The following is a 12,590-nucleotide window of genomic DNA, read 5'->3' on the forward strand; positions in this document are numbered from 1 at the left end:
ATTTCATATTCCTATACTTCACCCATTGTATCCAAAATTTCCAATTATAAAAGGCTATTGCAGAACCCAGAGATTGATTATTTCAAGGCCAAACCACCTAACTGTTCTTGCAAAAACTCTCTATTCAAATATGGTCCTTCTGGGGTCACGTTGTTACAGGAGATTTAACCATCATTGAAAACGAATCTCTGCGTAATATCATTTCTAAAGGTCCCAAGTACCGTGAACCACGCTCCATAAATTGGAATTATAACTTTAAAATTCTTATGGATGCCGTCGAGGACTATGCAAGAAAATGGATAAAACGAGAACAAGAAGACATTGATTCTCTGTCAGAGTGGTTAAAGGCCATGAGGTCTTTAATTTTGAAACGAATGAAAGTTTTATGTAGGTCAATGAGTGCAACGACTTCATCGGTTTTCAACGACACCGATGTAGCAAAAACATTGTCTACTATACATGACAAATATGTTGTCTTACCAGCAGACAAAGCCCAAAACATCATTGTTTTTGTCTACAAAACGTTTTACATCCAATATTTATTATCAGAGGTAGACGTTGATAATAATAGCAGTGATAAGACCAATACTGATACCACACTCTCCAAAGAAGAGATTGTGAAAAACCTTAAATCTGTGCCATCCTCTTTTGGTCTCTCTACCAAGGACGATGATACAACCGTTAAAGAGGGTCTACAGTCCTACCACAATGCGTGTTACTCCCGTAGTGGTATTATTTCAATGTGGATCCTGAAAATTTCTTTTTGAGACAATCAGTTCAAGACTATTATCTGAATATAATAGCATTAAAACCTATGATTTCTCAACACTGTATACTTCTATTCCCCATACTCAGTTAAAATCCCGACTTAAAAACATTATACATCGTTGTTTTTCCAATAAAAGATGGTACACCTAGATATAAATATTTTGTTCTTGGTAAAGATTTCTCATACTTTATAAAAAATAATTTCAAATCATCTTCCAAATATACAGAGGAAGATGTTTACAAAATGCTGGAATCTTTAATAGACAACATATTTGTCCAGTGTGGTGGACATGTTTTTTCAACAAACGGTCGTCATTCCAATGGGAACAAATTGTGCTCCTTTACTTGCTGACCTTTTCCTTCACTCTAATGAGGCTGACTTTGTAGCTAACCTGATTGGAAAGAAAGAATATCGTTTAGCTAGATCTGGAATCTCAGTTTCCGCTATATAGATGACGTATTATCTTTAAACAATCCTAATTTTGGGGATTTGATACATCGCATCTACCCCAAAGAACTGGAGATAAAGGATACTACAAACACTGCGAAGTAAGCCTCATATCTTGACCTACACTTAGAAATCGATGGTAAAGGAAAACTATTGACCAAACTTTACGACAAACGTGATGACTTTTCATTCAAAATTGTCAACTTTCCTTTCATCTGTGGTAATATCCCTTCAGTACCTGTGTATGAAATGTTCATATCACAACTCATACATCATGCCAGAGCTTGCCGAAACTACGCAGACTTTTTGTATCACGATGGAATTCTAACAAATAGGCTTCTGGAACAGGGTTATGTTGCTACAAGATTGAAGCCATCACTACAGAAGTTTTATGTTCTTCATTATGAACTCATGGATCGTTATGGTGTATCCATCTGCACCATGAAAACTTATTTATTCAGCGGGTCATAGTTTTTCTTTCCTCATTTGTTTACCCCGGACTTGACTTTCTATGAGCAACTCGGTGGGTGTTTCTAGAAAAGCAGAGGACGCTTACCCTACTGGTCCATGCTCCCAGTTTTAAGGGGAGTCTGAGTTGCTCATTTACTTTTTTTAACTTTGAACGTTTTATCTTTTTTATGTTTGTTGTTGTGTGTGTCTGTTTTGCATATCCGGTCCGAGTTCCTCATTTGCTTTTGTTACTTTGTATGTATGATTTTAGTTACTTTATGTTCTTTGTTGTGTATGTCTGTTTTCCACGTCTGGATTACATTCGTTTGTTCACCGCTGTAACCTTGGTTCCCTTGATTACTCTTTCATGTGCAGGTCCGGGTGTTAAAAGAATAGGCTCGCAGCAGCGCTAAGCTTGTCGTTAAAGGTGACTTAATAGTGCGCAGAACCCTGGCCAGGTGCTAGGGCGCTCTGCCCACAGAACAACTGGGGTTGTGTTATAGGTGGTGGAATGGGGTACCCCTGGCGTGTTACATGCTGGGGTTCAGGCTAAAATACCGCAAGCCTGACCTGGTGCACCGTGTTGGGAAAGTTAAGACGTTCCTAGCACGTTAAAGAACCTTGCCGTGGTATTTGATAGGAGTAGGAACCTTTGAGCTCCGCCACAGGAGGCTAAATTGCCAGACCCTACCCATTCCTCATTATTTCTAGTGGCAATAAAATTTGTCGACCCCATTATCCTGTGTCCCATCTCATTTTTCATTTTATCATCATCATTTCATGTTCATTGTATCTTCCATTTCATGTTCATCACCTGGATATAACTGAAATATGGCTGATCGGGCGTTAAACCCAAACAATCAATCAATCACTCATTTATTTCATACCTAGATTTTCGTGCGACGCAATCTTATGAAAGGTTTCCCTTCAGTATCATAGAGATGAGGTTTTCTTAATCTTTATTTAATATTCAATCATTTTTTTAATCTTTAAACATGTTGTATGTAATATCACCAACAAGGCGTGATTTTGGGAACTTCTTATTTGACTTCTCAATTATGACTACTATATTTGCCTTTTTACATTTTCTTAATTAAATTGGTTAGCAGTATAAAGAAAAAAACAACATAATACATGGTTTATACATTTTTGTAGTTAATTAATTTTATTTTTAACTTTATAAATAACCATGTCAAATGCAATTGTTTCCATTTGATAAAAGTTTGCACATTTTCAATATGCCATTTTTCTTTTTTTTTTCATCCAAGGTAACTGGAAAAAATACAATAAAAATTTTAATAGTATAGTATTGTATAGTTAATTATACCAGAAGCTAATGGATCGCAAAAAAGTGAAACCAATGAGGAAATATAATTTGAAAAAGAAAAAGTGGAACACGAATGTGTTCATTCATTTATAAGAGTGGATTTGTGGCAGAATTTCTTCCCACCTTTGCTAATCTCATTTTTATTCATTTGATATGTTTTATTTTTGTTGTAATTTGACATTACTTAATTGATATTTTCACATGCAGAATTAACTCTGCATTACATGATTTTTGAATAAATGACCTTTTATCATGAATGTAATTTCTTATTTACAGAAAAAAACAAGCTCGGACTCTGAGCTTTGTGTATCTAAGTGCGTAACAATGATGGATGTCTGTCTGTCTGTCTGTCTTTAATACTTAGTTTTAAAGCGATGAAACAGTTAGAAACTGAAGTATGCTTTTCAGTACAAGATGTCCCTATTTATCTAATATCAAAACAGTACTTGTTCACCGATTAACACCTTTGGGAATAAACAAAATAGGTCGCAATTTTGCAAGAAATAAAGAAAAAGAAATGAAAATGTCTAGGGCATATAATACCTAAAGGCAGAAGTAACATAACTTGTCGGGGCCTACAATCGACACTTCTATAAAAAATAAGAGGGGCCGACCTAGATTAACCTGAAGGAGAATTCTCAATAAAAAAACTAATGAAACTTCAACAATTAAAAGACCATACACCAACTAACAAAGAGGATTTGTTTGTGGCCTCTAGGGCCCCGTGCAGGTCCGGGTGTTAAAAGAAGACCTGCAGCAGCGCTAAGCTTGTCGTAAAAGGCGACTAAATAGTGCTCAGAAACCTAGCCGGTGGCTAGGCGCTCTGCCCACAGAGCTACTGGTATGTGTGCCCCAGGTGGTGGAATGGGGTACCCCTGGCGTGTTACATGCTGGGGTTGTCAGGCTATAATACGGAAAACCTGACCGCAAACCATAGTGGTGCACCGTGTTGGGAAAGATGCCACGTTCCTCGCACGTTAAAGAACCCTGCTGTGGTATTCGATAGGAGTAAGAACCTTTGCGCTCCGCCACAGGAGGCTGAATTGCCCGACATTGCCCATCCCCCTTTTTCCGGTGGCGGTCGGAATTTGTCGACCCTATTGTCCTTGTGACCCATCCTTTTTTTTTCATTTCATGTTCATTTTGTTATCCATTTCATGTTCATTGTCTGAATATAGCTGAAATATTGCTGCTCGGACGTTAAACCCCAACAAACAATCAAAAAAACTGCTCAACATAGGATTAAATAAGGCTTAATTCAAGTAAGTAATGTACGATTAGAATTTTATCTCCTGAGAAGTAAATACTTGATAATTTAATGACGTATTGATAATGTTATACTTTATTTGAATGAATTACGCATAAAATATGCCTCGCTGAAGTTCTTTTATGAGTTTCTTATATATTAAAGAATTGTTTTTAAAAACACCCATGAATACAAAAAAATATCATAGTGTTGTGCATATATCTCTCGTGGTAGATGTAAACAAATAACACATTTTAGTGAACGAAATCCCACGGCTTTCATAATCAGTCGTATATGCTTAATCATTACGCATTTATAATTATATTCAAGTATTACTCGTCTAGAAAAAAGGGGGTATTTATATGTTACTAGGTATAAGAAAACAAGCAAGTAAATTGGGTGTTTTCACTTCAAAGAATGTTCATTTTTAGACACTAGCATGGCTGCTGCCTTAACACAATTGTTAGACTAAGTATGAGCTATCGCATTTGATATTGACCAAATAGCAAACTTTGTATGTCTAGAAACTTTATTCATTAGGTCTGTTTAAAGCTTCTATTTCAATCTTTCTTTTATATGATCTGTGGTTGTTTAGAGTGCCATATAAATACAAAATAAATCTTATTTATTTCAATGAACTATAATGAAGTTGTTGTTATTGGTAAAGAAATAAGTGATGATATATCGAGTTATTGAATACAAAAAAATACCTTTTCCAAAACATAGCACTGCTCGTTATGGTCAATGAAACTAACGCCAATATAGTACAGCATATGATTATAACCATTGCAAATGGAAACTTCATATTTTGATATGAGGCAGCTATAACATAAACATTTAAAGAATGTATATTGCTCGGTACAACCGTTCAAATGTATGACATTGCTTCGTTCCCAATAATTTGGGCGAAATTTGAAATTACATTTGCTTTTTTATCCTTACCCTACCGGTGCACCTGGTCCATGCTCAGAGTTTTTAGTGGAGTCCAAGTTGCTAATTTACTTTTGGTGCTTTGTACATGTACGTATTATTTTGGTTATTTTATGTTCTTTGTTGTTTGTGTTTGTTTTCTCTGCCTGGTCTTTGTCTCTACATTGCATTCTTTTTTTTTTATTTACGATAGAACCATGGTTCCCTTGATTACTCTATCTTGTCTGTTATGTCCGGTTATGAGATGTGTTTTGTTTTCTTATATCAAATTTATCTAAATACCTTTGGTTGTTCTGTTAGATTTGAGAGACTTCTTTATAAGAGTATTTTTTGTACCTATATAGTGAAAATTCGGATTTCAAGTGATTCCAAACGTAAACAGTAGATTACGGGACAATATAATTTAAATTGTAATTGTCTACTAACTTCACCTTTAATCATAAAACTTATTTTAATCAGATTGTTCTAATATAAGATGACTTTGTTTTAATTAGATTGTAAGAACAATATTGGCATACCAAATTCCTGATTCAAACACGGAAGCAGCAAACTGAATTTAAAAACACATAGAAATCTGATCATAGCGATAACAGATCATTTTTTTCTGGCAATTTCCGTATAATGATGAGATATAACATTGTAGTCGTAGAAATAATGAAAAGATGAATCTTTTGGTCATGTTTTATTGCTCTTGATTTGATATATCGTAAAAAGTGAGAGAGAAAAAAAATATTAGCGTCTTGACTGCCTCAAACGAACATTAATCTTCAACCGCAAAATATATACAATACGTGCCCATGCGCTATCAATAATGTTGCTTTACTGCAGGCTGGAAATGGGACAGTTTTGTTGGTAAATCTGTTTGTCAGAAAAAGTTTTTTTCTGGTCATAGGCTATCATTGCTATTATTAAGTTCATTGTCGGCTTTGAACTGCTATTCAATATATGCAGGGTGTATTAATACGAGTACAGAATAGTAGTGATACCAAAGAGACAATCTTGGGGACTGGAACGCTAAAAGGGCCAAAGGTCGAAAGACGAAAACTAAAACACAACAAATAGATTTAGTAGAAAAAGGATCACCACGTAAAACAGGGATGCAGACTTGCTACGGGGTGTCTATGTATTAATAGTATAGGTATTTATCTACACTGTTAACTGTTCACTATCTATCAGCATCTAGATCTACTTTACAAAAAAGCAGATGGAGATTGAATAGATATTTGATAGTAATGAATGTTTCCAATGGATTCCATTCCAAGTAGTAAGAATGGATTCGTAATTTATTTATTTTTTCTTTTTAATTTTTAAAAATATTTTCTTTACTTTTTTGTGTTTGTGGGCGGGGGGGGGGGGGTAATTACGGGCTGCGGACCTATCGACGTTAATGACGTCAAAGAACCAACCCAGATTGCTCAGCATTTCTAGAAACATCCACCGAGTGGTTCATAAAATGTCATGTTCAAATGTAGTTTTTAATATTCATATTACCTATTAACCCTAAACTTTTTCCTTTTAGTATATAGTAATTTCAAGTGGTCTGAAGTATTTTTATGAAAACCAAGCTTATTTTGAATTGTGTAAAATTATCAGTACAATGGTGCTTACAAACAAACACTTATCAAGTCATTGTAATAATATATGACTAATATATACCTTCCACTAGAACGACATCTTTTGTGTCACTCTCCGTCACTTGTGTTTCTTTGATACAAAAACTAGGCGGGTTGATTCCAATCTGAATACATCCACATACATGATGACATCTTAATTAGAAAAAAGTAAAATAAAGATTTTATCACGTCATAGAATGATATGTGTGTGTGTGTGTGTGTGTGTGATTTAGACACAACACAAAACTGCATTTAGGGCTTGCATGTTTATATTAAAATTGAGGGACACTCAATAACTGAAACTGATAACTGAAACCCATGGTAGAAAATCACGAACATCGATTCGTATTAAGTTTTTCATTTTTTTTTAAGTGCGTACCTCGGGCTTTGATAGAAAGAAAATTGATTCTTTACAATTTAATTCTAGTATCAACGTTTAACGATTAAATCATGATTGAAAACGTCACAGTCACATTACAAAATAATAGAAAAAAATTGTATCCGATCAGAAGCGTGTTACTTCTGAAATTAAATCGTTTGTCTTTGACCGCAAAGACTTTTTTTATGATACGATGAATAAAATAGATTACATATTTGTTCTAATAAAATTATACTTTTTTCAATCCTAACGATTGCAAACACGACGTATGAAGATGTAAAAATATCTAAAATATTCTTAGCAAATATTGTTTGGTCAACTGAATTGTTTTTGAGCTAATGTTATTCTCCATAGGAATCTGTTTTCAATATCCTTAAATTTGATTTATATGTTTTCAACGTTTACGCATTTACCTTTTATACAGTTAAGTCTTACCGTTCCCCAATTTTGCAAGAACATTCATCTGAGCAGAATCTGCCGTAGTATGGATCCTGACATTGCGTGTCACACTTTCCTCTACTTCCAATATAACCATCAGGGCATGCTAATAAATATCAAATTTCTATGATACTCCAGGTTGTATCTACTAAAAATCGACATGCCGAATTACATTGATTAATAAGGGACATAACAAAATAAAGCATTTCTAAGGCAAAACGGACAGTCAATAGAAAAGTGCCTAAAAGTTAAAAAAAAAATTAAAGGGTTCATACAGTATAAGTAATGAGTTTATTATAAAGATACTGGAAGGGGGTCAAGGTAATCAGGGTTAGAACGGTAATTAAAAAAACATAACCAAGGGATAACGACTTTAAAAAGAAAATACACACACATAACAAAGAACATGAAATAACAAAAGCAACACGTACAAAGAAACTAAAGTAGACGAGAAACCCGGACTTCACTGAAAACTGGAAGCATGGACCATATGCATCGGTAGCGTGAACGTTATCTGCTTTTCTAGAAATACACGCTCATAAAATATCATGTTCGGTAAGAAGAAAGAGTAAAGGAAATCATTGGCACAGTGAACAATGGTTCTCATATTGCAGATTGATACACTATAACGATCGACGATTTCGTGGTGACGACCATTAAACTTTTAAAGTGACGACTTAAATCTTGTAGCAATATTATCCTGTTCTTGAACCCAATTGTAGGATTCTAACACAGTACAAAAAGTCCGCGTAGTTTATGCAAGCCCTTACATAGCGTATTAGTTGTAATATGAGAACTCCATAGTTCTAGTAAGCTAAAGGGATGTAGCCACATTTGCAAGGAATGTTCACGATACGAAACGAGAAGTCATCGCGTCTGCCGTATAGTTTAAGCACGATTTTTCCCTTATCTCTAAGAGTATGGCAAGATACGAAGCTGACTTTATAGTGTCAGTAGTGTCTTTTATCATAAGTTATTCAAAGTAGACGCTATGTATAAAATCCCGAATTTAAGGTGGCACTATACAGATGGGATTGAGGTTAACTGTTTCGTACACAACATTGACCTGGTCTAATTTTGTAAAACTTAAAAATAAAAGGTCAAACTTGGTGGAAATATTGATAGTGGATAGTAGAGCATTTGTAAAAAAAGATGCACTACTTGTGAAGGAGTAATCAAGGGAACCAAGGTTATAACAGTAATCAAAAGAATGTAATCCAGAGACAAAGACCAGACATGGAAAACAGACATTCACAACAAAGAACATAGAGTAACTAAAATCATACATACAAAGTAAAAAAAGCAAAAAAGCAACTCGGACACCACTAAAAAGTTCTTTGGGGTAGATGCGATGCATCAAGTCCCCGAAATTAGGATTGTTTAATGGCTCATTTGTTTTTGTTACTTTGTATGTATGATTTAGTTACTTTATGTTCTTTGTTGTGTATGTTTTCCATGCCTGGTCTTTGTCCCTGGATTGCATTCTTTTGATTACCGCTATAACCTTGGTTTCCTTGATTACTCATTAAAGATAATACGTCATCTATGTAGCGGAAACTGAGAATAAAGGATCTAGCCAAATGATATTCTTTCTTTCTGATCAGATAAGCTATAAAGTCAGCCTCATAAGAGTGAAGGAATAGGTCAGCAAGTATTGGAGCACAATTTGTTCCCATTGGAATGCCGACCGTTTGTTGAAAAACACGTCCACCACACTGGACAAATGTTTTCGATTAAAAATCCAGCATTTTGTAAACATCTTCCTCTGTATATTTGGAAGATGATTTGGAATTATTTCTTACAAAGTATGGTAAAAAAGGTGAAGAAGTGAAAAATGTACGTTTAAGCTATCCGGAAAGATTCAGGTGTTTTCTTCCCTGTACCAACTGGCTGCTTTTCAAAAATGCAAAATTTCGCACGAACTTAAAATTATGAAACAATGAGCAGAAAAAAGGTACACTTTTTATTTGTTTTATTTTTTTACAATAATACCACGCCTGCGTACTTTTTCTGGTAGTTTTAAAGTGTCTGATATTTTAGAAAACCTGTTATTTGACAATCAATTTTGGGAAGGCACCCAAAAGTGATATATTTCTAGTGGAATACCGATTGTCTATTTAAAAAACAAAGGCTACACTGGACAAATATTTTGTAGATCACAAATTCCACCATTTTTACAACAACTTTATCAGTATATTAAGAAAGTGATGTATTAGAATCGTTCTAACAAAATATGAACAATCTTTACCGAGTATTACGTACTTGTATCCAGGTATTCCATTTTTTTTCTTATGGTAACAACAGTATAATGCTTTTGAATCGTGGTTTTAATAAAACAGTAGTATAAATTAGAAAATTAAAACATGTCAAAACCATTTGTATGTTTATTTTTTATCTTAGAGTTCAACTACAAGTAATTGTAGCTATTTTTCGCTAACATGTTAGGTGCTTTTGACGTTATACGCTTATCTCTGTTTATTTAGCTGTTTCTTTAGCGAAGTCTGGCAATGTCTTACGTTTGCATTCACCGTTTACATCATGGTAGTTTGCACAGCAATGGTCTTCCCTGCTTCCATCACTATATAAAAAAAGTTTTTGTCTAAGATTTATCCATTTACGATCTACCTTTGCTCAGATGCATTAATTACTTGGATAATCACTAGGTGTCCATACATATATTTATACAGGGGTATATAGGTCGAGGGTTGATACGCATGTGATACAGATTATGACGTATTATATTATATATTTTAACTATACTTTATGTATTGTCCGTGAAGTGGTGCGATATAGAGTATGCGATATAGGTCTATAGGTGTGATAGGGTAGACGATATAGAGTTTAAACAAACAATTATAATGCATATACAAAAAAAGGTATATTTTAATCTAAATATATGTAAGGAGCAGTATAGTGAATAGAGTCGTCACATTCTGAGACGTTTGTATAATGTTGATTTGTTGTGACATGCATCATTAATTTGATCCTCTATCCTACATAATAACACCGAGATGAACTGTCCCGTATTACCATACATGTACTAAGGTACAGCCCTAGATTAATCTTACGAGATGGAATGACCCAGCTAGTGAAAGCTATATATTTTAATATAGCCTAGCTGGCCGAGTGGTAAGGGCGCTGGACTTTGTGCAGGCGGTGTTGCAATAGACGTCACAGCGGTACGAGATCGAATCCCGCGGAGGGACCGACGGAAAATTAACTTTCTATGTTGATCCTCGCCGTGCCACTCCTACAACGTAAGTTTGAAATCGGCAGAAATAAAGTAAATACAGTTTCTTTACCATAATACGGTAGAAGGTGACTAAACTGAAGAAAAACAAATGACCTACCTGATGAGAAAATCCAGCAATCCTGGAAATCCTTGGTAAATGCATTTAAAATTAACTAAATCAAAATCGAAGATAGCGTAGGCATAGAAGGGTCTGAAAAATTCCCAACGATGTTAGAACTGTCAAATTTGCAAAGCAGATGTTTGGTCGTTCCTTCGACGGGACTCGAACTCGTTCCGCTGTGATATCTATGGCTATACCGCCTGCACAAAGTCCAGCACCCTAGACCACTCAGCCAGTTGTTATGTTGGATAGAGGATCAGATTAACGATACATGTCACAACAAATCAATTATACATGGTGCTTAACATGATAAAACAGAATACAGATGAAGCTACTCTACCTTTCAATGCAACAAATAATGTAATGCATGGAGAAAGAATTAAAAGATTTGAAATTAAAGTATTGAAAAACACTTGAAGTGAAGGTTTAGGGTATTATAAAGTGATCAAACTGTTGTGTGAACAAAAATCAGGAAAGCGGTTTTCAACTGAATTGCATACACAAGTTCTTTAGTCATAACTAAAAAAATGATTAAGTGGCTGTGTAGGAGACACATGTATACGTAGCTCATACTAATGTGCGTATCAAACATCATTTTCCTAAAGGCGTAACGTCCACAAATCAAAATGGAAGGATGGATGGACGTTGTAGCTTAAAATATGACAGAATCAGATGCGAACTTATATTGAATCGTGCTCGAAATTCATCATGAATCAACCAAAACAAGCAGTCTGAGAGTATTGTAAAACAATATATAGTCCCTTACTGGCTGTTTATATCACTGACCCTTCAATTTGTGTACCGAGGCAACTGCATCGATTTCCACAATAGATGCTACGCTCCTGCTTGTAGTATACTCTATGTAATGTTGTAAAAAAATGTAATTCATGAAAGACTTTATAAGCTTGGCTAACTTATGTCCTATCCCATTTGTTCTAGCTGAGCCAGTAAAATTGTTATAAACTAAATACATGACTGGAGGCCTTTATTTACCTTTGAAATTATTACAGGTCTAAGTTTCAGGAAACTGTGATGTGATGTGATTTAAGGATTTGTCTACGAGGGACAGAGCTAACGATTTTGTTGCTAATTCATTACCATTTTGTTACTAGTGACGACTCGGCTAACGAAAATATACCTCGAGATGATACAGAATGTGATACATTTTTCTACATGGATTGCTTTCATAAATTGAAGGTCTTACTTAACTTAAATAGTGCTAGCTGAAGCACTATGAACTCATAACTGAAATAATGCATCAGTACCTGTGCAAGCTGGAACATCTTTGAGAAAAAGAATGGTGGAAAATTCCATTTAAAGCCATAAACGCTAAACACAGTGCTAGACAAGTCATGTTCACAGGCTTATACAGAAATACACTATACGGAAATAAAATGACTCAGTCTATTCAATAATTGAATAGAAAAAGGAAATAACAGCTTTGATACCAACTAAGGACTCGGTCTTTCGATAATTCGTAAAAAAGGAAAAAAAACAGCCTTATGTACATACCAACCATTTTAGTCGACAGGGATGTGTGGCAGTGTTTGCTTACCTTTTTTCTCTTTTTTTTACCGAGGCAACTGCCTCGGTTGCCTCAATAGAGCCCTACATATTAAATTGGCACCGGTCATACAT

General features: G+C 34.9%; 1 protein-coding gene across 2 annotated transcripts; it reads right to left on the minus strand.

The window, feature by feature from the left end:
• Positions 1–1,983: 1,983 nt before the first annotated feature.
• On the minus strand, positions 1,984–12,349 carry LOC148625264 (uncharacterized). Of its 2 annotated transcripts, XM_088568711.1 has the most exons (7): positions 12,218–12,349; positions 10,116–10,177; positions 7,597–7,705; positions 6,826–6,935; positions 5,452–5,505; positions 4,950–5,061; positions 1,984–2,938 (listed from the first exon to the last, which is right to left on the minus strand). In XM_088568711.1, the coding sequence occupies exons 1-7, from the start codon at positions 12,304–12,306 to the stop codon at positions 2,926–2,928; spliced, it is 549 nt and encodes a 182-aa protein (XP_088424837.1). In that variant the 5' UTR covers positions 12,307–12,349; the 3' UTR covers positions 1,984–2,925. The 2 variants fall into 2 exon arrangements, with proteins under 2 accessions (XP_088424837.1, XP_088424838.1); XM_088568712.1 differs by lacking the exon at positions 5,452–5,505.
• Positions 12,350–12,590: the final 241 nt, after the last annotated feature.

Source organism: Perna viridis, chromosome 2 (assembly GCF_037379345.1).
Source record: "Perna viridis isolate PV_CMFRI_1.1 ecotype Kerala chromosome 2, ASM3737934v1, whole genome shotgun sequence".
NCBI lineage: Eukaryota > Metazoa > Mollusca > Bivalvia > Mytilida > Mytilidae > Perna > Perna viridis.